This window comes from Branchiostoma floridae, chromosome 8 (assembly GCF_000003815.2).
Source record: "Branchiostoma floridae strain S238N-H82 chromosome 8, Bfl_VNyyK, whole genome shotgun sequence".
Lineage (NCBI taxonomy): Eukaryota > Metazoa > Chordata > Leptocardii > Amphioxiformes > Branchiostomatidae > Branchiostoma > Branchiostoma floridae.
This window is the reverse complement of record NC_049986.1, coordinates 8,524,290-8,551,814: the sequence shown is the minus strand read 5'-3', so window position 1 is coordinate 8,551,814 and position 27,525 is coordinate 8,524,290. Positions and strand designations below refer to the sequence as shown.

Genomic DNA, 27,525 nt, shown 5'->3' with positions numbered 1-27,525 from the left:
TCGAAGTCTTTTATAAGTACTGCAAAAACCTCCTTTTACCGCAAGATTATGTTACATCGAAAATAAATTTACTTACAGTATTGTTTAGGAAAAAATTTATCATCATAATTTATGGAGGTCAAACTTTGTACGTGATTAACTGTGACCAAAATTTGACCCTAGTAGTTAAATGACTTTCTTTTAGAATAGAAGTACTGTACAGTTCAGTTGAGGTCTGTGACTCCATCAACTACAATTACATGATGATGACAATATTCACCTGTAACACATGCATAAGTTTTTTTGTTTGGCATGCGCTAATCCGTACCATCCCTATCCCTGCAACTGATAACATGCCTCATAAAAGTTTATGTGTGGAGTTACATGGCTCAACTCACATTAAAGGGGAAACAAGTCCAAAACATGTGGTTGCACTTTGACCAATTTACTAGGGCATGTCTGCTTTTCTAGTTTTCTCAACTTCCTCTTTTGCTAGCAGATACAAATACAAGACTGTTGTTGTTACACACAGATAAGGAATACCGTTGTCAAGAAAGCAGAAAGAAATGCATATAAAAAGAAAGGAAACAAAAGACAGAAAACAAAGAAAGGGGCTGAAGGAAAGAAATCCATTTTGGGATACTTGTACACCTGATTTCTAAACTACGAATTAAGGTATGCAGAAAATAGTGGGGTTCATAACATAGAATAAAGAAGAATATAAAAAAAACGAATTACAAAGCGTACTCCCTTTCTTCACAGCTTGAATCTAGAATTCAAAATAAAACTGTGTATTGGCTAGAGGACAAATGTATGTATATGAAATTCACAAATATTTAGGTATATCCATGGTCAAACTTAGGTATACGACTCCAATTTTGGGTCTACAAAAGTGTATATACATGCACCCAGTAATATTTCGAGTCCTATTAGTCCCAAAACCCTGTCTTGCCCCTGCAACTGACTTTGAGCAGTTGTAAACACATGCTACTAATCTTACCCTACACATATACACAACTAGCATTAGAGGAACCTGGCCTCTGTACTTTGCTCTGACATATCTTGACCCCACCAACCAGGATAGACTCAAGCGAGGCTTTATTTAGAAAGTGGGAAGGCTTGTGTGTGCTTGTGACATTGTCTTCAAGACTTCATTTCCTCCGATATTGTGTACAGGCTTGTCTCAGTACAGTACAAGACGTATGCATCACTTCCTTGTATACTTTGGGAGACTGCTCTATACTGTAGATCTTTCAATGTTTGCAAGGGTTTTAGTTTTGCTATAACCAATCCATTGCAAAACCATGACACCATGAATGGGTCTTTCATTGTACTACTAAGTACTGTATGTCAAAGTTGTTTTCACAGGAAACTTAAAGCATTGCATTTTTGCTTCGATAGAAAATTAGTGTACTAGTGAAAATAAATCCATGTACGGTATTTATTTTTTATTTATTTATTCGTTCGGCTGAGTGCGTACAGCCAGGGCTGCCCAACTAGCCATGGGCTATTGTCAAGGGCTAGCCCTGGGAGAGAATACATACATGTTAAATATAACAAATACAATTTTCTGCAATAAACACAGAATCATAAAATCACCAGCGTTAACTTACATTGTTTAAGCAAAACGGTTACAAAATTTACATTATATACATATCTATACAATCTGTACAAAAGAAATAGTTACATTAGTTCACAGAGAATGGGTCACCGAGTGAGAGCCAGGCTTTGGCCTTGAAGGATGATATTGTGGGAGCTGTTTGTGTTTCGGGTGTGAGATTATTCCATAACTGAGTGGCTCTGTGGAAGAAGGTTTTCTGAGTTCTTGTGCTTTTGGGAAGTGGTATTGACAAGTTGTTTCCATTTCTAAGAGGGTATCTGGATTGAATGGCTGATGATCTGGTAGTGGGAACGAGGTTGCAGAGGTGGGGTGGGCAGTGTCCATTCCTCAGTTTGAATAGGGCAGTCAGTGTGTGGAATTTGCGGCGAAAGGTGAGCGATGGAAGACCAAGGTGGGCGTAAACAGTACGATATGAAGGGTAAGGAAATCCGTGATGACCACTAATCACTCTGGCAACCCGGTACTGAACAGATTCGATGAGTTTTTCGTCGCGTTTGGTCAGGCCTGACCAAACGATGTCTGCGTATTCCAGCACCGGTCTAGTCAAAGTTTTGTACAACTGTAGTAGTGTGGTCTTGGGGATTTTCTTCCGTAGAGAGCAGAGCATGCCGGCTGTACGTCTGGCCTTGTTTGTTGTAGCTTCAACGTGGAGGGACCAGGTAAGTTTGTGAGTCATGGTCACGCCTAGGTGTTTGAAGCTGTAGACAATCTGTAGTGTGGTGCCGGCCAGGATGACTGGTGGGATCGTACGTGGGAGGGGGCGGGAAGTGAGGTACATGACCTTACACTTGTCTCCGTTGGCCTCGAGTTTCCAGCATAGCAACCAGTCAGATACAGTGGCCAAATCCTTGTTGAGTGAGTCTGTAACGATGGAGATGGACCGATGGGATGTTGAGACTGAAGTATCATCAGCGAACAAGTTCGCCGCGCATGCAGTACATCTGTAGGGTAAGTCATTAATGTATAATATAAAGAGTGTGGGCCCTAGAACAGAGCCTTGTGGGACTCCAGCAAGGGGGGTCTTCCAGTCGGATGTCGCACCGTTAACAACTACTCGCTGACGTCGATCTGTGAGGTAGCTTGCAAACCACTCAAGAACGGGCCCTCGAATTCCGTACCCTTCAATGTACGGTATTGTAGGTGAAAGGAGTGGTTAACCATGTTACTTTTCTATTGAAGAAGTGTCTCTAGCTGTTTCCCTTTTACAATACTGACATCTTGTTTTGTCACAAATCATAAAAATCTTAGAAAGATCTTACTTCTTAGATTATAGTAAAGTTTAGATGTCATGTTCTGGACTTTGTCGTTTACCAGTTGCAATGGAGTAACAAAATGTTGCAGCCAGTTGAATACTGTTAACCAAGAGCAATGCTTTTGGTTTCAAGCATTTTCCCAAATCATATCCAGTTACTTGAGTAATTGCTTTTTGGCATTACCTGGATGTCTAATCTTCATCGACGAAGTTTGTTAATGAATTGTATGTATGTACATTTGTCCTTGTTTGTAATTACATGACGATTTTGCATACATGTATTTGAAATGTTGTCATACCATACACACATATTGGTACTTGGAAACATAAGCACCCAAAGTGCTTTTGATTACTGGTCAAGTCTATAACAGCTGACCACGCCCTAGCAAAAATGTACATTTCAAGCTATGTACATGTGTAGGGCAGTGTTCCAAAAATAGAATATTTTCAGGCCCAGGTACTGGGGTGCAAGTCTGGGCAAGGACTTGGATCTAAATATTTTTAGTTTGGTGAATTATTTTTAGTCATACATGTAGCCAACTGCCTTTTTAAGTGGTAAATTGTCGTCTGTGTATGAGGAGTGGCATATTTTCATTCTCAGACTCAAAGGAAGAATATTTACTCGTTTTCCTAATTGTCAAATGCGAACAATTTTATAGGCACAGAGTATATTGTACCAGTACACAGTCCTTCGTAACATCTGTATGCAGTCTAACTCTTGTACGTTTAATATCTAAAACATACAAGTATACTACAAAGACAACAGACAATGCATTGAAAATTTTGCTTTTATCAATGACATTCATTGAGCCCTCTGTCAAATTGCTGGTGGATGCAAGTTCGCCTATGGGTCACAGCTTCATTGAGATTCTGGCTTTATAGCTTGGACTGCCAGGGCTCGAAATACAACCTGCATATTTATGCAGGTTAGTGCAGGTAAAATTGGAGCTGTGCAGGTATTTTTGGTGTCTACCTGCACCTAACCTGCACTGGTCTATGTACTGGGCTTTATACATAAATGTCCTGTGATGTAGGTGTATTTGGATTGAATTTGTTATAAGCTGCATTGACTGTTACCACCTAAAAGGATAAAAGAGAAAATAGCAATGGTTCCTGAACAATTTTAGTATGATCAATACTTTCCAAATTCAGGGTGTTGCAGGTAAAGTTTGTCTGGTGCAGGTAAGTTTCAATGTTACCAGCACCAGTGCAGGTATGCAGGAAAAAGTATTTCAAGCCCTGACTACCCTGGTTCCTACACTAGAAATGTGATCTGGTATGTTTCCAGTGACACATTCCACCCCTGGTGCAGAGCCCAGCCAACCCAGGGTATAACATGTCGGACATTATCAGCCTGGCTGCCATGCAGCTGACCCCGTCTGACCCCCCTGTGGAACATTACCGATCCCCCTTACACTTGACACATTGACAAGGTCATGAGTGCTGCAGTTACTACCAAAATATGTTACCGATTTATTACCTTAGCGTGTCTGCCTGTGAACAACATAACTTGAAAAGCATTTTGGATAAAGTGACGATTAGGGATGGGTACCGGTATGGTGTACTGGTACAATCCGTTTTTTTCTTCTTGTTCAACCGGTCCAGAAAAAACGGACCTGAAAAAAATCAGTGGACCGGATGTTGGACCAATTAGAAATGGACGGATTATGCGGACAGGCGTTCACTTGTTTTAGGGCTTACAGATCCAAGAAAAGAACAAGAGCGAAGTAGAGGAGAGTTGATAGTCACTTTGAACCTGGCCCTGGACCGTACTTGGACCTGAATTTTTTGTACCGGTACCCACCTCCTAGTGATAATATTTAGTAGGTGGGTAGGAGTCGGGAAAACCATGGTCAAGATAATGCCCCCCCCCCCCCCAGCAGCTTTTTAAGTTGCTACAGCAGAACTTCTGTTTTGATATCTTGTGTTCTGGACATGCTGTAGTCTTGATTTTTGAAAGTTGGATAGCTGTTGGGTAAGTGCTATAAGTTTGGGCCCCCTAACAACTTTTTTCTGACTGCATGAGCTGATTTTGTTTCAGGCTTGTAGAGTGAAATGTTAGGCAGTGTTAGAGCTTACTATTTGCACATAATCCTTCTGCTAACTGGAAAGTAAGTGGCCATGTCATTTCCTTTGTAGATGTTCTACTCTATCAGGGCTTGAAATATACTGGGTGCATGTGCACCCAGGTGCACCCAAAATTGGAGAGACTGAGTGTGCACCCAATTGTTTTATGTGCACAGGGTGCACCCAAATATTTTCGTAGGTTTATATATGCAAACATATTATTATGCACAATATCATTGATATCCAGGTGTTAGAAATATAATAAAATGTTTGTCATAGTACGTGTCTAAGAATTTGAAAGTTTTAGGTGCTCAGAAGAGGGGCAGTAAGGTTTGTAATTAGGTTTTTCTACCTAATTCTACTTTATTTTATGTGGTGCACCCAAAATTATTTAGGTTGGGTGCACCAGTGCACCCAATACCAAAAACAAATTTCGAGCCCTGTCTATGTATACAGGGCTCGAAGTTAACTATGTCCCGATGTCCCGGGGCCACTAAAATTTAGGCCGGGACAACTGAAAAATCTTTTTGGGACACTTTTGGGACAATAGGAAAATAATCAACGAATCAACATCAGAATGTCCGATCTCCCCACGCCCGCGGTTGTCAGGCGTGCGTACTCTGACTTACAGTTGTTGTAATACATAATTTCTGAAAATAGGGTTGGGACAGTCCATCCTCACTTCGGGACAGTTGAAATTTATTTTTGGGACAATGCTGGGACAAGTTAATTTTGAGGCCTGGTATACTTTTATGTATAAATAACTTGTACAGTAGAAGCCGTTTAATTGCACGGCCTATTTGCCAGTGAATTTCGTGCAATTATCCGACTGGTGCAATAATGCGAAGTTATCTAGCTGGACCGCACTGTTTTGGGATTTGGGGTTTCCGTGCAGTTAACAGAAGTGTGCGTTAATACGGTGGGCAATTAACTGGCTTCTACTGTATCTGCGCATTGTATAAGAGTGAAATCGTTGTCCAATTTCTTCTCGTTTCAAATCAACTGTTTTGAGAGTGGGTTTATCACCATTAGCACTGTGTTCTCATATAAAAGTCACCGTGACAGTGTTAAGTATAGGCCTTGACCCCTCTATTGTTTGGGTTCACGGTTTCCTCATTAATAAAAGTGGAGGAAGCACTGCTGAATACATGTGAGGACCTTTGTTCTGTCCCATAACAAGTAACACACAGGACTGTGTTTATTTTGCTGTAAATGTTTGCAGCATTTGTATGGTTATTTAGCTGCTTGACAAAGAAGACAAAAAAAGTCTTTCCCACCATTGAAATGAAATGTTTCCTGTTTAACTTTGGGCTGTGTGCCTGAATGCAACAATGAGGTAGAGGTACAGAAGTTAAGGTCCAGACCTGTACATGTACATTAATAATTTGACATTTATAATGGTTTTCAATGACTGGAATAGTAAAGATTATTCAAATTCTTCAATTGTTAACAGTAACTTAATTTTAGTGACTTAAGGAGTCACTTTTCAATTGCTAAAATCTTATCATAGCAATATTTTATTATCACTCTGAAGCCAGCTGGATAAATATTTGACACTGCTAAGATTAAATGCTAAAATTACTGACTACAATGTTAATTTCATTTACAGTATTATAAATATACACTACTGTGAGGTATCGTATCGTATCGTATCCATTTTTTTGAGGTCTCAAATTAATGATTCATTGCCCAAACAATGTATTCATGATCTTTCAGTACAAATTTTTTCCATCTCTGTTGAAGGAATTACTCATTTTGTTCCAAAACAGTATCTTTCAGCACAGTAGATCTCCCAGCAGTACTTTACAACGGGTATTTTGAACCTGTACGGTATTGTACTGGCAGCCCTCCTAGTTGTTTACTTGGACAGTAATTACTGTCATCAATCTTGCTTTTCCTACTTCCCCTTTCACCCCCCTCCCCCATTATTTAGTACTCATTGGAAGTCTGGAACTTTGCAAAGACTTGTGCCCACTACATAACAATAACAGGTAGCTTTACACAGGTGCAGGGTGAAAAGCCTGGAATAAAAAAAGGGATTTAGAGATTTACTTTATATAGAAGCGACTTGTCCATACTGAATACTAACTCTAAAGCTGTGAACATATACTATTCTTGAACTTGACAATGAACTGTGAAACAGTGTCTTTTTAAACTGTACTGAACAAATTGTGCAAAAAAATAGCCTAAACAATGAAAGTCTCAGTGCAGGGCTCTAGCAAGCTCGATTTTTTTTTTCCGTCAGCCAATTCCCATTGTGGCGAAAACTGCAAAAACACTATTCCAGGAGTTAGAATGACTGAACTAAGATCTTGAAAAACGGATTTTTAATGAGATTATCATATGCAAAAGGGCGGCGACACTGGCGACACACTTCGTCAACAATAATAACAATAGCAAAACAAACAGTGTGTGGCTTTTACGGCCGTGGACGGCATCCCCAAGCCACCTGTAGCTTCCACCAAGGATTTTTGTCCGTCAAGGTTGACGGATTGGTTTAAAAAAATTTCCGTCACACGCAGCAAATTTCCATCAATTGATACGTAAAAAGCTTTGCATAGTTTGTATACTTTCTTAAACATACCAAAGAGACATTCTAGCCATATACTTGTACAAATGTACGTGCAGTTTTATTTGAATAGGCAGTTTTGAGAGTTTTGAAGATTTGCTTACATATAACAGCAATACATTATAACACACAAGAAGTATGGTTTACATGTAACAGCAATACACAACACACTAGTATGGTGTACATGTAACAGCAATACACAACACACTAGTAGTAGGAGGGCTTGTTTACCTTTTAGCATTGTTGTCAAATGCTTGGCATGTGTTTACACTTTGAGCACCCCCTGTTGATCCATTGGACCCACAGAACGATCCCTGATTAGCAAGTCTGTGTGAAATCTGTGTGTGTTTGCTTTGTTTGGTTCCATATTGTACAACTTACTACAAGATAAACTGATAATATATTCCCACTCACGTTGCCTCAGTGGAGAGTTAAGGACTGGGGTGAGAAGACCGAGGCATCGTGGAATCCGAGATTCCATGCTTACCTGTAAAATACTTAGGGGGTGGGTGGGTGGGGGGGCTAAAAATTTGACTGCACTTCTTTCCCGTGCTCCCCCCATCTACTAATATCCTCTTCAGCAGAAAAGGTGAAGAATTGCTCCGAAACTTGATATCATGTGTTGCGCTCTGTTGTTCAGATATAACACAGAAAAGACACCTACACTTGAACAGAACTTTATTGGCCGACAATTGTACATGATATGGCAACTATTATTACACAAAGTACCAAATGACTGACACTCGGTTTTATTCCGACTGCTGTACCACATGAGAAAGAGCCATACACTCTTTGTGTCTGGCGGTAGGCTGTTCCAGACATTGGGCCCACGGTAGGCTATTGATCTTCTGAAGGTCTCTCGCTTAGGCTTTGGGACAACCAGTTGACTACTTGCTTTGGTTGTTCGTGTACTCTGGTCCCTGCAGTACACAAACATCTAGCGCATGTAGGGTGGTAGTTGCATATAACTTAGTGACACTAACGCCATAGGAAACTACTCAGTCCTTTGCTGCCGGCAAGATACGTTCCCAGAAGTAAAAGATGTCATCGGCTTGCACATGGCTGGTACAGCGCTACAGGAGCTCTGCTTGGCAACGTCCTGTTCGTGCGGCTCATGATTCACTTGTGAATAGAGGGGGAGTTATATCACATGTCATGAACTCACGCAAGTGGAGATCTCGCGAGAGTTCATTCCATTGTGATATCATTGGAAATCTTTGGGTAGTGGCCAGTGGTGTTTGGTAGCTAGGTCTCACAGCTTTTGTTTTGATATGCAAATTTGATGCCAAATTGCTACCTTAGTACACTGAAGGTTTACTTGCAACTAAAAGTTAAAAAGATTGCACAGCTTTTGTTTTTATATCCAAATTTCTTTTTATATGCAAATTGCTACCTAGTGCATTATTGCACTGTTACAGTCTCTTTCATACACAGAATTTACCTTGAGAATACCTTGAGATGAATTTACCTGCAGAAAACAGCAATATTGTGTTATTTGCCAATTTTTTTAACTTCAGTATGCTAAGGTATCCATTGGCATCAAATTTTGTATTGTTGATTCAAAACTAATAGAATACCATAGAAGTGAAATGTTGTAATCTCCAAACAGATGTAGGGAGATTACAAAGTTGGCAGATCATAAAGTTTTCAGAGTGACCATAATTTGTTCTGTCAGGGAAGCCAGGCCAGTCAGAAAAAGTAACAAATTTTCCACCCAACATCTGCTTGGCTACCAGAAATTTGGAGCGGTTTGCCATAAACAGTTTTGTTCATAAGCTGTAGAAGTAAAAACAATTGGTAGGAAGTTGAGGTGTGTCCAGGTAAGCTGGTTAGAGGGAATAACCTGCACAGGTGTTGTTGTCGTGAGAGTGAGGGGATGTCATCCAGGTGTGTGCTCCTCACCTGGTGTCATCTCAACTATCAGTTCTCCTTGCCCCCAGGACATGTGTGCAAACTCTGTAGCTGTGGTCACATGTGACAAGGTTGTTCAGTGCAGATGCCTCACTTTGTGTATTGTTCCGTCAGACCAGGGCTGTAGCAAGTGCATTTTTAGCGTAACAGGCCACTACGCTATAATTTGTGACCACCATGCTAAAATGAGGACCACTATGCTAATTTTCAACATTAAGTTGTTGAACAATGTTAATGAAATGATGATATGCCACAACTGACCAAAAAAATTCTTCAAATTACATTTGATGTTAACAGAGTTAAGTCACCTTACACTACTAAGTTACAGGTACCCTTAAGCTTACAATGCCAACTTTTTACTCTACATTTGCAAAATCTCACCGCGGAAGGGCCAAGATTTTCCTTCCACACTACCCACCAGATTGGTCGCTTTGCCCTTACATGTACCTTTACACTCAAATGAAATTAGTTGTTTTGGGCAAGTAAATATGTTCTGATTATATGTGGTTGTATTGTTTTGCACTAATGTTTTAGTTGTAGTATATAGTAATTCATATCTCGCACCTAATAGATACTGTTAACTGTACTTTTTTTTCTAATTACCAGTATTTATTTTGTATGTTGGGGGGGGGGATAAAACTAACAACTACAATCACCTGTATCTTCCCCTTCATTTTGTAAGGGAAAAGCTTACTAGTAATAAGGAAATAAAGACAAGGATCTAAGACAGCGTAAGAAGACAGTCAAATTTGGGGATATAAACACTCATGCCGTCATGGTTATCAGAAAAATGCCATCAGTTTGTGCGACAACCGACGTATGCGCCTTTAGAAAAAAAAACAAGCCCTAAAAATGTTTTACATGTACTTGAAATACTGTAGAATGTTGCAATAGTTGCAGTGGTTCTACACTGTATGTTTTCAATTTTTACAATATCTTGTTCCGACAAACTTCTACAGGCAAACTGTTTTTTCTAGCTTTCATTTCTTTCACTTCATAACATATGATTCTTGTTGTTAATTATAGCCAATACCACAAATTGGCTATAACTAAGTTGTGGCCAAGCCACCTAGATTTGAAACAAGGCCAGTTAACAATTATACCAAGGCCACCAACATGACCTGCCCTGGTGAAGTTGTAAGAAACGTATGTTACTTCCTCGGTACTCCAAGGGTTAATCTTTTCCAAGAATTTGTGTACATACAGAGTAAAGTTGTGGACATAGAAAGCACATTAAGGTTTGGCAGAAAGCCAAGACAAACAGGAATAGAATGGGTTGGTGTAGGTAATGTATTTTGTGGTAGTCATGTCATTAGCTAGGGCACAAATTGAACAATGTTTAAGCTCGAATAGAGGCAGACAAAATACTCACTTGTTTAAGATCGCACAATGTCCGTGAGAAAAAAAATGTGTTGCTGTGAACTATGTTTTTTTTTAGCTCAAAAATTTAACCCTCAAAATGTAGGAAATAGCATTTCAGAAGGTGTAGATTTCAAAATTTTCCATAGCTGTACCGAAGCCATCCAAAATCGAGGGGACAGAAAACAATTTCTGGCTGGCTACAACCCTGGTCCTGGGCATCTGTGTATATTTTGGGCGTTAACATTTCTATTTTTCATTTCCACAAACAGGCCTGTTGGGCCCGGCCTTAGCAGTAGTATGCAACAACAGCAAGGATTCCAACTCCCAATCTCTTGATCCAGATGGACTCTACACTTCAACTGGACTACACTTGTAACAAACAATGGGAAGATACGATCTTGACCTGGTATGTTTTCTTTTTTTTTCTCCAGACTCGGAGCCGTTCTCCCCAGATGAGAAGGGATCGAAGCGAGACAGCGGGACCAACTTCAACAGTCGGGTGTCGGCCCTGCAGAAACAGCTGACTATCGAGATGAAGGTGAAACAAGGGGCGGAGAACATGCTCAACATGTACTCAACAGGTAAATCTTACAAGTAATAAACAAAATACTTATGTACTCATTTTACAACAGGTAAAGTAAACAGGTCTTCTGTCATTGATAGAGATAGAGCTTAGGGAAATGGATGCTGTGTTTTTGATTATATGGATGACATCTGCACGCACATCAATTTTCAGCCATTTCTGAAAGTTCATTTCTGAACTATACTGTAAATGGTACAAAGCGACTACGAAATGAGCAAAGGTATGTCGTGGAATGCAAAAGTAGATTCGAAAAATATTCACTATTGTCGTAGAAAGGCAAGGTCAATTCCAAGGTCATAGAAGAAGATGTGAAAGAACAAAATGAAGAATCTATTAATACCATACTCTGTGTTTTGTTCAACCTTCCTGACCACTTGAATTTCATAATAAAGGCAATTTTTTGGTCAAACTTTTTTTAATTCACATGCTCACATCAGATTTTTAATGCTCACAAAATGATCAAACACTTTGTTATTATGAGTATAGTACACATTCATTGTAAATGCTCCAGTGTTTTGGACTTGTACCAAAATGATTTTTGCCATACTGTACAAGTACTAGTACACAACGCTGTGATTGCTTGTCCTTAACTTGAGGTCAGGACCAGACTCCTATTTTAAGACTAGCAGTCTTTATACTCTTGTGCATACAGACTGACAACCTTGGCCTTAAGAGAGATTTAATAGGGACCAGTTCAACACGTATTTACCAGCGGGAAGCCAAATAGTGAAGAGATATCATCAGTTGCCTGTTATATGTGAACACTGGCTGGATGGGATTCCCTGTACTTCGTGCCACATTCTCATACTTATTGAACTTATTGAGGTTCTGTTGATGAAATTCTTGGGATAAATTTTTGTCAGTTGTTTCAGGATGCCTGGCTGTGAATTTGAGTAGATGTCATGTATGGCTAAATGGTTGGGAAACTTATGTGCTGTACTATACAGATGTACAAGGGGTGATCAATATATTTGCAGCCTCACATAGATGTAAGTTGCACAACAGGGCTCTAGCCAACACCATTTTTTCCATCAATTGAGGGAACTTTGCTGCATGTGACAAAAATGTAGAACCACTCGAGTAGAGATGGGTACTGGTCCAATGTACTGGTACAAAACCCTTTTTTTTCTTGTTAGACCGGTCTGAAAAAAAAAACAGTGAAATATTCAACAGTCCCGATATATATTTCAATGCGCAATGCCCAGAAATGGAGAAATTTTGTATCCTGGAACAAAAGATTGTAACAACAGCATCCAACATCCAATACCAGTATACTATAGTCATAGACAATGGGGCACTCGAATTATGTTCTATAGAAAGCGTTGTGATGACAGTATAACCCCATGTGATAAACCCATGTTATCATTGGCTACAGAACACCCATATTGAACGTTATTACAGCATGAATACCATGGAAGTGAAGAGCCCCCCTCCCCAAATGGTGTCTAAACCTCTCTTTCAAGGACACATAATGAGTGCCTAAAGAGGTGAATCCAATTTTTGATGAATCCAAAGTAACCATAGTCCCACATTTGTACCCTCAGGTTCCTCTAAGGACCGTAAACTCCTAGCTGAGGCTCAACAGATGCTGAAGGACAGCAAGACCAAGATAGAAATCATCCGCATGCAGATTCTCAAGGCCGAGACACAGACTAGTCAGGAGAACCACGTTCCTGAGGCTTCGTCTGGGGACACCGCAACGCCATGTAAGTTTGTTTATTTGTTTGTTTGTTTGCTTGTTGTGTGTAAGACCAGACTGATGCAACATACCAATTTTCACCTAACTGAAGTAAACAAATTGGTTTGAAGTTCCAGTCCCAAAGGCACAACATTAGAAGACTGCTAAGGCTGCAAAGTCAGAACCTTTAGACTTTCTTGTTTGGAAAAGGCTGAATTTGATACTGTATCTGCAAGTTCTCTGTGTTTTACAGAATAGATAACTGGCAGTCTATTGCCTTTGGCCATATACTGTATACTAGCAGTAGATATGTTACATTACATTACATAGATAAGGGTCTCATATCAAAGAACTGGCCCTGGTTATTTGACAAATCACATTTAGCAGTAAAGGAAACCTATAGAATGGTCTGAATCAGTTTTTGTGCTTGCTTATTCGTCTGTCTCTGCTGTCTTCTTTTTATGCTACCAGTGATCAAGTCTCAGAAAGGTAAACGAATGTGACAGTAATAGTTTTTTTGGCGACGCCTCAGGGGCAGAGGCATTTTGAAGTATAGTAGGTCAAGTTTATACAAAATCTGTTACAATCTAAACATTACCAAATCTTTTGTAGTAATAGGATGAGGATATTTTGAACATATTAGCAATGCATTCTAGAAGTTTTTTTTAATATTTTTTCAAAGGAAGACATGTTTTTGCAAGCACATATCATTACACAACTTAAAGCCATGTTAGCACACAAGACATGGAGACTTTGTTACATTACAGGTATCACAGACACTTATACAACCCAGCGTCTGCTGAGAGGACTGGCCAACTTAAGCCTCTGTATGTCATACATGATACTGATGTAGTGCCATGGTGTGGGGGTGGCAGGGTTAGGGTTAAACATGGTGACAGTACATGCTGTTGGTTGAGTAAAAGTAGTTAGTTTTTGGCAACACCACAGGGGTGGAGGCATTTAGAAGCATACAAGGTAAGCAACAGGAGTCAGACATTTGACTAAAGTTGCTTATGGTATGCCAGGTTTTCAGTGAAAAAAAGTGATGGAAAATAAAATCTCATTGACTCGGATCACTGAATAGTTAGCAAGAAACATTTCTTATAATTTTTGTCGTTTTTCGGCAGCTGGCAGTCCGTTGGAAAGCGGCAGCGCTGACGAACTGAGGATAGCGACCCTCAGACATCACATGAAGATCGAGTCGGCCATCGTGGAGGGCGCCAAGAACGTGGTCAGACTGTTGGGTGCGGGAAAAGAGACAGACAAGAGAGCTGTGTCAGAGGTAAGAACAAGGGAATATGTCTACCAAGAAATCTAATACCCTGGGACACGACAAGAAACACACTAACTTACTTGGTAAGTTTGATACACTTGACCAAATGCGACATGGTTCAATTAAAAGAAATTTCTGCCCGAATGCCAATGTAACTTCTTAAAATTAGGAAAGTAGTGTACCATAGGCTTAACTTTTAGCAGCTTTCTGAACTTATGAGTCACAAATTTCCAATGGACTAAAATAACAATTACGTTTGCAGTTATTCTTTGTACTTTACAAAGGTAGTTAGGGATGACTGTTGAAATAATAATAAGGTTTACATATTTAAAAAAAAAGTAGTTTAGTCGCTGTTATATACTCGTTGATAATGATGCTACCTGCATTTGATGTCTCCATGTTACGCACTCTTCTAATCTGTATCTGTCCTGTTGCTTGCTGACTTACCTTTACTTTTGCATACATAAAGGCCTGTAAATGTAATGCCTACTATACAGCTGACCAACACACTCATCACACCCAACACATCATGATATGTCATGCATTTGATCTAATTAAGACTTCAACCAATCAGAAACATGTATGATGTGGCAAAGATAAAAGTAGTACAAGGCTCTACCAAAATGTTTCTGTATGGTGGTTACCATGTCTTTTCATGGACTGATAAACTGAGTTCATAACTGTTACATTAATACATGTTATTTTGATAATCACAATATCAGTAACAGAATCTGTGATGTCTTGGCTACATCGAAATATCAAAGTTTACTTTTTTTAAACAATCATACCATTAGTACCATAGGGTACTAAAGCAATTTTGAAGTGTCATGAAAAGCCTTATACACAATGCAGGGTTCTAACTATTTTAGCAAAATGGTAATGGCTGATGTACCAAAGCAATGTAATGGGGTAGATAGTTTGGTACCCATGATGGGACTTTTTACACCACATGAAACTAGAAGAATATTTTTGTCAGTTCAGGGGGTCATATCAACATTTTTCAGATTTGGCAATTAGCATAATTGTCCTCATGAAATTGCTTGGTATCACAATTCATTGCGTGGTGGCCCATTGCCCTAAAATATACCACCTAGAACCAGGCTTTTAGCAAGGATTTTAGGGCTTCCCTAGTACTAAAGTGTATGGTGGGCCTCTTCAGTGCATCTAGTACGTCCAGTTTCTTATTGTTTTTAGAACAGTGCATCCAAGTGATGCCTTGATGCATGCCTGGCTAAAACCTTGGCTAGAACCCTGCAGTGTTGTACCATATTGTACACAATGCCATTGTACCGTCTCGGTGGCCGTAGAAGTCTCGGAGTAGGTGGTCCGGTATGTCTCTCGGCGAGGAGGCCTCCAACGGGCATTGGAGCCCGCGAGTCTACCACATGAGGTTGTGGGGCAGCGGAACGAGGCGGCGCCAAAAACGGACCATAACGTGTACAGAAGAGGTAAGGGGCACAACGCATCCCAGTAGCAACAAGGCGTGCAGTGACGTAACCCAATGCTGAAAAAAACAAACAATATATTTCTTTTGCACTGATGCAGGGAGTGAAATATGATAATATGAGCTGTAATGTAAATACTGTGTGCAAAATATTGTACAACTTTGATCTAACAAAACATGTCTTGTACGGTTGCATGAAATGGAAAAATAGGAAGCTTTTTCATAACATAAGTATATTACTTAGTAGTATGTAGCGATCATGTTGAACTTGAGTGTATTTGGTAAATGCATGATTTTGTGAGCTTCTGTGTATTGAGAAGTACTATCATAGGATTGTGCATTTTGTATCAGAGTTTGTAGAAGTGTAGTTCATTCTTTTCCTTATATGCTAGAGATATAGTACATGTAGTTTGTTTTGTGATTGTATACTTTAGAGTTGAAGAATGTTATGCATGTCAACTGTTCCAGTTAACATACAGTTACACCAGCTTATATTGATCACTGTTGACGTGTGTGGAATGCCTAATGTACCAAATGTACTACTGCAGGAGCGATGCCTTAGAAAGTATGAAAAGCTGTTTAAGATAGCAATTTTGTATATCTATATATGGATTAACAAAGATATAGAAAAAATGTATAATTAATATATGATAATGTTATACCATAGTTAGTAAAATTTATTTTGCATAGTACTACTACTAGTAGTAGTTTGGCATTGATTTAGTTAGTATGATTTATCTCTAATTTATTATTAATACATCTGCAAACTATTCAAAATGATATGTTAATGGTAGTTATTGTGCTTTGATAAATGTCTGTTTGTGTGATAGTCTTTTTTCAATGTTCTATGAAGATTTTGTATGAAAACGCTTGATTTTGATTTTATTTGCCTGTACTTTGTAATAGATACATGCATTTCTGGTCAACTTTTAGGTTTCAATATTATGTTCTAGTTTGAAGATTTTGAAATTAATGTAACAGTTATGTGCTTGTTTTCATTCTAGATGAAAACTCAGGGCGTGTTATATACTTACAAAAACTAGCCTTAACATGTATTTATCTGACATACCATCAGAACAAATACAACATGAACACTCACTGTCCTCTGTCAAATGTTCTTCATCTTCTAATATTTTGCCACTCGCTGTCTTTACTGCATTTGCAAAGCTTGCTATACTCTAACTAGTCTAAGAAAAAAAAACAGTTTGTGAAAAGGATTTTGACTCATATGTTTGTCTACATTGTTAAAGCTCACTCTGTCAGCACCCCATTTTAAGCACAAAGTCAAAGTTAAGCACCTATTTTGAATTCTACAGCTAAGTTCGTCCTACTTGTTAATTTGATACACAAATGTTGCGTTGAATGAAATACAAATACATTTTAATATCTCATGTGAAGATCATGTGAAGGTAAATATTCTGCATTTGCTTGCAAATGTTACCCTTTCTGTCCGCATTGAGATAGCTAAGAATACATGTGTACAAGTATTATTTGAAAGGTTAGGATATCTGAGACATCACAGAATACCTACATAATATATCCTTCAAATTTGTCCAAAGTGGTACCTTTACTTGATCAACTTAATGCCTACGTGTATGTTTTGTGTCCAAGACTGAACCCAACTGTCCTGTTTCTTCCTCAGGCACAAACCAAGCTCCAGGAGTCGTCCCAGAAGCTGGACATCTTGAAGTTCTCCTTGGAGAAGCACTTGAAGAACATGCCCGAGGCCTCAGACAAGAGGAAGGAAATTGAGTCGGAGCTGTCGCTGACCTCCCCGGTCTCGTACAGGACGTCCGGGAGCTACGCGCAGCAGACGTACTCAGCCTACCCCAAACCTGCCGCTCTGACGGGTGAGATTAGCGTAGATTCATCTAACATAGGACACTATAATTTTGAAGTGACAGAAGCAATTGGAAATGGGCAGTTCTGTAGAATTCTAAGAACGTCCGACAGAGTTCTGGAGAATTCTGCAGAATGACGGGAATCTCAGATAGAATTTGGTCAAACACGTATTAGAACAACATATACTGTAAATGCAGAAACTTTCGCGGTGGTTTAATGTTTGCGGTTTTCGCAGTGGCCGCTTCACTGCGAACTTAGAACCACCGCTAACATTTTTCCATGGCAGAAAGAGACTACAGTGCATTATCAGATGCTACCGCAAAATTAAAACCACCGCAAAGATTTGTTTTCCGGCTGCCGCGAAATTAAATCCCCATGAACTTGAATTCATTTACAGTACTTTCCTTTAGTTATTGGTATTCTGCATTATGATCAGATAATGTTCATCAGTATCAGATATTGTTATCGTCTTCCCAAAAATAATTTCTTTAACTGTCCCAGAATTAGACAGCTAGTCCATAATAATAGTGTCACCCGTGATTTGTGTACAAGGGGACTTATTTTTATAAGTTAAGGAGGAAAAGAAATTTTTCACAATGTTTGTAATGAAACGTTGTAATGATTTTGCAATAGACAGGTCACCACAAAAACTGTTTATGACCTTAAAACCCATGCAGGTATTTCAAGATTTACAGTCCCAGGTCATGATAGACAGCCTGTATATAGAGAAAACCCTGTAGGGCAGTGTCCGTGCAACACATGTGGCTTTCATTTGAACTTGACCCTTGGCATTGCACTAAATTTGGAGAAAATGAATGGTAATGGGAAAAGCAGTAAATCTTAAAGAACAAGTATGTTTGTTAATGATAAAGAAAATGAACAAATTGGATCCAAAAAAAACTGTAGCATGCAGCGCATGCCAAGAACAGACGATAGAGAAAACTAGAAATTCAACTGCAGTACAAAGGAAAAACAGTAGAGGGCTCAAATTGATCTTGACACTCATCCTCTCTAGATCAACCCACATACCAAATATCACAACAATCCCTCCAAAGGCTCTTGACTTTTTGTAGCTAAAGTAAAACTAGCTGAAAAATGGTAAATTTCCTCTCCCCAAAGCTGATTGTAGAGAGGGATATATATTAATGTAACAAGAACACACAAATGTAATTTTTTTAAGACTACAAGGCACAAAAACTACAAATACCATGTGTTCAGTCAGAGCACTCTGCAATGCATACAAATGTATATAGATATGTTGCGGACATATTGTTTATATGTGTAAAATAGGCAGCAGGCTTGTGACACACAGATATGGTGAAACCATCGCTGTGATAACTTGAGTCGACAGGTAACTGAAGTGGGGTAAAAGTAACATGTCAAGAATATATTCCGTGATAGTAACAATGATGCGTACTGACACCACATGTCAAGAATATATTCCGTGATAGTAACAATGATGCATACTGACATGGTACTGTAGGTCGCCTGGATGTACGCCTGATGGGCTGTCAGGACTTGTTAGAGAACGTCCCCGGAAGGTCGCGGAGTAGCAGCCCCACGTTCCCCGTCAGCAGCCCGGGGGAGACGAAGAGCGGCGGGTTCATGTCCGCAAAGCGAAGTTTCCACGGGCGCAACAGCAGCAAAACATACAGTGTCAAACCAGAGGACTTATCAAGTAAGTAGTACAAAATCTGGTAAGTGTGTGTGTCTATGTGCTTATGTGTGTTTATGTGTCTCTGTGTGTGTATATATGCATCTGTGTGTTGTTGTAACTCTGTGGTGTAACTCACTCATTATCTGGTCTTGTGTAAAATATCCTCAAGGATTGTCATTGTATTCTTGGTAATTCTGGATTTTGAATGTTCTTCAACAAGCAAATTGTAATAAAAGTATATGTGTAAGGTGCTCTGAGCTGGTGGTCTTTGTTATGGTCATTCATGCAGCTATACTTTTGGTTGCTCTTTTCTCTATTAGACACTGTAATAATATGCTTCCTTGGTAGATGCTTTATCTAATTTGTAAGGACACCTGCACCTAATTATCATTTAGCTGTAGTTTGTCTGTCTGTGTCTGTACATGTGATGTTTTTCCTTTGCACCTGCTTTACACACAACCAGGCTGCTTTAAAGCACAAGATGCAGAAGGTGATAGTTTTTGTGCTTTTTCTGACCATGCATGTTGTCTTATGTTGTTTTGGGTTAATTTTTCAAGGTGAAACATGCTTAACTTTCCAAAGAATTTGATGTCCTGCCTGCAAATAAATGGCTACCTTCTGCAAGATGTTGAATGTTGAATCTGACTACAAATTAGTGGCTATTTTCTGCAAGATGTCAATATTCTGTTTATACAAACTAGTAGCTAATTTTTTGCAAAATGTCGAATGTTCTGCTTACAAACTAGTGGCTACCTTTTTTGCAAGGTGTTGAATGCTCTGCTTACAAACTAGTGGCTACCTTCTTCAATATGGTGTTGCTTTTTATTTTTACTGCATGCAGTCCCCCATTCATATACTCACAACTTCAATGTAACAAAATTACTTTGGAATTAATCTCGACTTTTTCCTACCTACTTTTTTGCAAGAGTAAAGAATTAATGGCTTAAGTATCAAAGAGGATTTTTCATAATATTTAAAAAACTTGTTTTACTGGTGCGAAATTTTTTTATTCAAATTCTACGACTCACATTAAAAGCATTGCACCTAACAAGGGTAAATCTACACTGTACACATATGGGGTATTGTGGTTATTGACCTCTTCTTTTGTTGTATTTTCAGATGAAGTTATGGCAGTTATGAAGTTAGACAACAAAATGGTCAGCCAAACAGCGTGGAAGCCATGTAGTAATCAAGCCTGGGACCAGAGATTTAATATAGACTTAGATAGGGTAAGTAGGCTTACAATTTATGTTGTTGTTACCTTGTAGTGACTATACACCTTTCTCACACGGCGGCCATAATAGATCAAAAACAAGGTCAATGTCAGGCAAACAGATATTTCCAATATCAGTTTCCATTTAGTTTTCCCAAAAATCCACACAAATTTTCACAATATAAGAGCAAGTGATAGATATTATAACTTGTGTTGTGCAACGACAGATGTAACAATTTATATATTATATTTATGTAACAAAGATATAGTCAAACTAGGAACAAATGTATAGTTAAACCTGCAACAAAACATTTGAATGTGTGTCATACTGATGTTTTTTTGTTGTTGTCCCAGTCAAGAGAGTTAGAGATAGCAATCTATTGGAAGGACTGGCGGTCGTTATGTGGGATGAAGTACCTCAGGTTAGAGGACTTCCTGGATAACCAGAGGCATGGTCTGTGTGTGGACATCGAGCCCACAGGAAAACTCTTCATAGAGGTGAGCAGGGGGAATATAACAGCTGAGTAAGTGTGCAGTGGATAGCTTTAAATGGGAATACGTTAAAACCTCTTTGAAAATTCAGGCCCAATCTGGAGACTTTTGAGTCAGAAAGAACAGGTGCTTGAAACACCCACTTGCACACTTGCATATGCAGCCACATTTTGCTTGGTGCAACTTAACTTTAAACCCAGGTTGTTCACTGCAATTTTTCACCAAGCTACGTGCTTAAGGTTGTCGTATTAATTTCTTGATATGATAAAACATAAGTACATGTAGTTACATGTACATGTAACTGGAAGTGGGGCAACATGCAATAGTGATGGTACAACCTGGCTTATGGCTTGCCAACCTGGCTGAAAAAAAGTATTTCAAGCATTGGCAGTAGACAGCACAAAATGGGGATATGACTATAGTGTCACCTTAAATCCTTGAAAAATCCTCATTTTCCTTTGTCCAATCTGGAGACTTTTTTTGTTAGAAGGAACAGGTAGTTTCTACATGAATGTAAGTTTTCCCATATCGGTCAAAATTTGCTCAATTCAGCAGCTTAGTTAAAGTAAGGATAGATATGAAATCCGAAATGGCACGTTGTACATAAAATCGTTTTTCAACTATAGTTGAATAACAGAATGTACTGTTGACATGTTGAATATTTTTATCCTTGCCTACTCCAGGTAACCTTCTATAACCCTGTAATAGAGAGGAAACCCAAGCTTCAGAGGCAACGCAAGATCTTCCCAAAACATAAAGGTATGTTTACTTGTTGTTTTTTGTCATTGTCACCGGAAATTAAACCCTATTAGTATCTTATTTTCTTTCCCCCCTTTTGACTATTGACTCACACACTTTTTATCATTCGTCAAACATCTTTTATTGACCTCCCCCATGTGTTTCAATGGAATAACCCAGAATATCAAGTTGTCCATAACAATGAGGCAACTGTTACAGGAAACCTTGGCGCTGTGCCAAACCCCATTTTCAATGCTATTGGGCTCCAAGTTCATTCTTTCAAACATGTGCACTGTTTCATGTATCCTAAAGACATAGGTGCACAGAAAAATATGTGTTCGCAGCGTAAAATTAAGTAGAACGCCAGCTATCACAAACCTGAGTACTTCATCTTGGTTGCACAGAAGAACATATGATCCCAGTGATTTGAGAACTTGGGGTTACTCCAGGTCATGAAGTGTAGGGTGCACTGACCTTGTATCAGTTTGCCTCATCTGTTGCGTCACACATACATGTGGCAGGGCACATAGCACATGTATTTCCATAGGGTATATGAACAACAACCGCTTCTCAGAACACAGTCTTATTCTGACTACCTACTGCACAGTCAGTGACATTTCCGAGCAAAACTTTAGTCTATACTCCATTCCCAATGAAGGAACTCCATTCCACGATGTATTCCAAAGCATCCTTGTTGTTGACAACGCCTTGTTGTGTTCATGCATCATGTCAACAACAACAACGTGATCTCTCCGCAGGAAAGAACTTCCTGAGGCCAGGGCAGATGAACATCAACGTTGCGACGTGGGGAAGGCTGATGAAAAGAGCGCTGCCGCAGGCATGTGGAACTAGTCCCTCCACCTTCAGTCCCATTAGTGAGGTAGACTTGCCTTCTCCTGCAATATGTTTGTGTTGTCCATGTCTGCCAAAAAATACACCACTGGTGCTGCGAGTAGCTTTGAAAAGGACATGGTTCTTAGGATTCCTAGTTTTTGGAAAATTAGTATTTTTAGTCGATGTAGGTTAGACATCCAGGTAGTAAGATACGCCAAAAAGTAGCTACTCAAGCAACTTCCAAACCCATATCCAGTAACTACTTTCTGGCATGGTATTTTTAGTTTTTGGAAAATTTGATATATTTTAAGGTATAAGAACATCATAGACTTTCAGAAAACATTTGATAAAAGTTTTAGGAAATGTCAGTTTCGTGATGAATTAGCAAAGTACAGAAATTATGTTGAATGGTCTTATTAGACTTGAAAAAAAGTGCATCTTTTGTAGCTTAAGAATGATAGCAGGAATGTCATAGATTTTGCACTTACTAAGCTTGCATGTAGAAAACGAAAGTACAAGAATGATTCTATTATTGAGATGTGTAATATAAAAGCAGCACCAGTTCTGAACAAAGGAAAAAAAGATTGTAAAAGAATGAAACTTGGGACAGAATGACACTGAAGCTAGCATACATCTAACATGATGTTAGGCAAGTGTCCATTGTTCTGTAACAGTTGGAACTAACAGTCACAATGACAAGGTTGTGTCTCACATCACAGTTTTCTGTTGTGCCAAGGCTTGCTGCTTTCCCCTAGAACTGTCATGCTTTGCATAGTTTTACTGTTGATTATATTGCACTTCCTTTTTGTACTGGTAAGAGGCTTTGAGAAACTGTAAATGCTTTTCCTTCTAGATCTCTTGCATTGAATCTTGCAAAAAAATCAAATATGCTGTAAAATTAGACCTGGGCAATAGATATATGTTACTGTTGAGTGCTGCATGTGGAACTACTTTGTGCTCCTGTAGCAGGAACTGTGATGTGAGATCATCATGTCTGTTCTTGTTTGGTGATGGTCAAGTTTGTATAATGTAGAAGGCATGGGCAACACAGCATGTGGGCAATGGCAAGGTAGGTGTCTAGGCTTTTTTTGTATGTAGTGTGTGTAGACTGTAAAGTGCAAGATAACCTTATACATGTAGCATACGTGTGAAGTGTCTTTGCGCATGTTGTGCTCCCCAATGGAGTGAGATACAATATTACTTTGAGAGGTAACTGGTAATTTGTAGTTGTTGGTAGCTTTCGTGGTTTTGATGTTAGAGTTGTTTCCTGTAGTCAAAGGGATATTTATAAAAGATTAACTTTTTCATGTATCACTAGTGCAATTGATTTAACAACTTTGCCTTTGTTGTATTTGTATTTGTGATCACACGGGCATTCATACAATAGTTCGAACGCACTTCAAGTGCACTGCTGTCAAAAATGCAAATACCATATTTGGACGTTGGAATTGTTACAATTTTTTTCTTTTGGGACAGCAAATTTTCTCTTGTCTGGCCCATTTGGCTTTGATTCTAATTGTGTTTTTCACAGGTGGGTATGACGTAAATAAAATACAATGCATCACCCTCTGTCCCAGCCCTCCCTTGGGTCATGATGCAGATTAGTCTTCGGTCTGCAATTGAGCTAGTACCTTAGGTGATACTGAATACACAGTGTTGTATGGACCCAGCTCCAATAACATTTGAAACATCCGTAAATAGTTACATCAAGTTAGTAGATCAACTGAACAAAGTCTTCTTTGTTACACAACTTCTTTAATTCTTCAGTACACGTTTTGACGACCATCTGTCGCCTTCCTCAGACAAAATGAAACAAATACTATCATTGCGTATATGAACTAGACAGAGTCAGTGTAATCCGAACTTAACCTAATGTATTGTGACATAATTACTTGACATTGCAATGTTCTCGAACATGATAGTTTAAGGTAGGATTTCAGGGTGGCTGAGGAGTTTTGGGGGGTGTTTTTGGTCTTCAAAAATTACCATCTTAGATAATGTATGGACCTTGATTTTTTCTAAGGTAGTACCCTAACGCATAAAGATAATCTATGCAAATTGGTATGATGTCACAATGACGTCATCAACTACTTTTAGGCCACGCCCATTTTTAGAAAAAAAAGCCTAAAAAGCCTAAATTTTGACTTGTATTTTGTCTGTTATTATTGAAACTTTTCAGAAATGTGCATAATAGTGATTTGAATAGATCTGCGCGTGGATTTTATCATACCTTGTCATGCTGATTTTTTATTAATTTTTTTCCTGAAATTTTAATTACCCCTTAGCTAACAGCATTTGGGAGCACTAAATAGCATTGTTTTGCGTCGGGAGCGCACGAAGTTTTTCCTTACAGGGTAAATTTCATAATAAAACTAATTTTACACATTTTCGATGAACAGTTTTTCAAAAATTAGGCCGTAAAAATCAAGTTGTTGTGGTAGTAGTGACGTAATCCACTTTTACAGGTTGTAAAAAGACCAAAGTGATGTTTTTGAGGTCAAATTTGAATTCAGCATGTGCCAAAACCCCTGTATACTAATTTTTTTTCTTGTATCTTCAAGGATAGGGAAAATATGGTGATTTTGCATATTTAATTAGTGGACTCTGATTTTATTACCCCTGGAACTCAATTATTCAGGATTATTCATCATTTCTGAATTAGATGTATAAATTTCAGGACAACAATTCAAATCAACATATTATAAAACCCCTGTACACCAATTTTTTTCCTTGTATCTTGTATGAGTACAGAGATATTGTAATCTTGCATATTTAATTAGCTGATCAAGAGAAATTATGCATAATTTTCAGGCCTTTCAATGGCCATAACTCTCTAACGGTATGTCCGATTTTGTTGAAATAAAAACCATTCTATTTGTTTTACTAAGACCTATCCAATGATATCAAGTTTTAAAAGTTATGATGAGTTTGAAATTTTTGCGTAATTTTAGACAGCTACTTTGACCTTGAATTTTGACAGACAAAAAGGAACATTTGATGGGAAAGTATGTTAGATTATGAAAATAGAGTTACATAGAAAATAACATTGATAGTTATTTTTTGGAAAATATCATTTTGAAATTTTGCTCAGCCACCCTGAGATACTACCTTAAGCATCCTAAGTTGTTTCATTTTGTACTGATGAAGGCAACAGATGGTCGTCAAAAATTAAAGAAGGTTGTGTAATGAAGAAGACTTCATACCTGAAACATTTAATGTACGCCAGTTGAACAAGGTAACATTTCCCATCATGCCATCGTTACATTAGGTCGGAAGTGGCGGCGCCACGCCGGTCAAACCCAGCACGCCGCACGAGAGAACGGCCGCGCACAGGTTAGAGTTCGAGCAGGAGCCCCCGGAGAAACCACCACGCGGCGAATCGCTACAGGACAACAACTCGGGAAGCAAGAAGAACTCCGTAGCAGAACACGAAGTCCAAGTTAGTGAGAGCGTTTCCTCTCCCGGTTTTTACGACAGCGTAATGGTAATTAAAATCCGTCATCGGAGAAAACTGCTCTGGTATGCCGCAGTACGAAACTCCACTTTTCCCCAAAACACCCTCACAAGAACCACATCCCAGAATATCCTTTCAAACATTCACCCTACCCAAATGCACGTTTACTTTTAGTATTTCCTTGTACTCTCCCCATACAATTTACTTTTAGATGATAGAAATTCTATTTTCAAGATTTCTATACCTTTACTTTTCCTTATGTTAATAGGTGTTACCCCTAACCCCCCTCTGTTAGATGAAAAGTAGGCCTATCCAAGTGTAGTGGAGTACTGCAGTATTGCAGAGCAGTAGACTCTTCCATTCTGCAGGTGGGGGTCAAAAGGCTGGTTGCACATGGTGTTTTTATCGCTTTCATAATGATAATGTCCTTCCTATTGAAAGGTATTGTAGAGTGCTACTTTAGAGTATGGTTTATGATTATACAATGATTCTTTATAACTGGAATTGTGTTCTCAAAATAGGGCCAGTTTGAATGGTGTATTTTTATTTGGCTAAATGGTGTAAGGGGTAGAATCTAATGTTTCTATTCTTTTATCACATGGTTTTAAGGTATACAGAGAATAATCTATTGGGTAAACAAAACAAATAAAAAGCAGCAAATAAAAAGCATCCATACCTGTAATCAATTTTCTAACACTATGTCTCCTAACACTATCAAACTGCTATCTAATAATTCTTACTTTCTAACTTGATTCAATCAAATGTGAAAGTGCCTTTAAGTTTGCTTCCTAATGTGTGTAATATGCTATGTAATTTTCTCAAAAATATGAATCTGAATTCCATCTAATTCTGCCTTTTTTATCATATGAATGTTAGCCTGTCATTCGCTCAAATTGTCTTGATTTTCAAATTAGTCTCACTTTACTCAAAGTAGAAAACTTATTGTTGTGATAACCGTTGTTGTGTATAGTTTGTTTCCACTGTGCTTTCTGTAAGGTTGGTAGAATTACTCGTAGTAACCTTTGTAGATGACTTGTTTACCTGTTGGAGCTGTATGTCAGGACATTGAATGAATCAATTTTCATATTTTTGTTGCCCCCTATTTCTGAAATGTGTGTGCCTCAAAAATTCTCTATTGTTCATTGACCTTTATGATATGTGTCAGAATATATCAATATCAGTAAATGAATAAATATCAAACAGATATTTTGATATCTGAAATCAGACATTTATGCATCTCCACTACGTCTTGTCCTTAAGTACAGCTCTGTTCTATGAGTGTTTTGTATTTTGTAATATCTTTTAATCCATACTCATACTCATAGATACCTGTAGTTAACAGCCTTATGCCCCATTCATGATGCAAAAATCAAAACGGTTTTATCAGTTCTGGCCTACATTCGGAACAGTTTTCATTTTGCATTAGCGATGCAAACTTGCACCCACGTGCAAACCATTTTAGATTATTGAAAAAAGACTTGGTAATGCGATCTTTCCCGCTGCGGTTTTTTGTGACACCGTACAGCAATATACTATAGCCTCAGAGCTGTCTTGTT

The 27,525-nt window shown here is 38.6% G+C and overlaps 1 protein-coding gene across 7 annotated transcripts in view; it reads left to right on the top strand.

Moving 5' to 3' along the window:
• LOC118420649 (serine/threonine-protein kinase N2-like) overlaps positions 1–27,525 on the top strand; it is a 50,376-nt gene that overhangs the window by 10,683 nt on the left and 12,168 nt on the right. For 2 of the 7 annotated variants that reach the window (XM_035827521.1, XM_035827519.1), the window contains exons 3-14: positions 11,193–11,342; positions 12,889–13,050; positions 13,790–13,849; positions 14,150–14,304; positions 15,603–15,743; positions 17,382–17,589; positions 19,065–19,259; positions 20,358–20,467; positions 20,806–20,949; positions 21,627–21,702; positions 22,440–22,561; positions 25,784–25,954. In XM_035827521.1, the coding sequence (XP_035683414.1) occupies positions 11,193–11,342; positions 12,889–13,050; positions 13,790–13,849; positions 14,150–14,304; positions 15,603–15,743; positions 17,382–17,589; positions 19,065–19,259; positions 20,358–20,467; positions 20,806–20,949; positions 21,627–21,702; positions 22,440–22,561; positions 25,784–25,954 (1,694 nt within the window). Of the gene's footprint in view, positions 1–11,192; positions 11,343–12,888; positions 13,051–13,789; positions 13,850–14,149; positions 14,305–15,602; positions 15,744–17,381; positions 17,590–19,064; positions 19,260–20,357; positions 20,468–20,805; positions 20,950–21,626; positions 21,703–22,439; positions 22,562–25,783; positions 26,000–27,525 lie in introns of all 7 variants that reach the window. The other 5 variants (XM_035827520.1, XM_035827518.1, XM_035827522.1 and 2 more) reach the window with 5 other exon arrangements.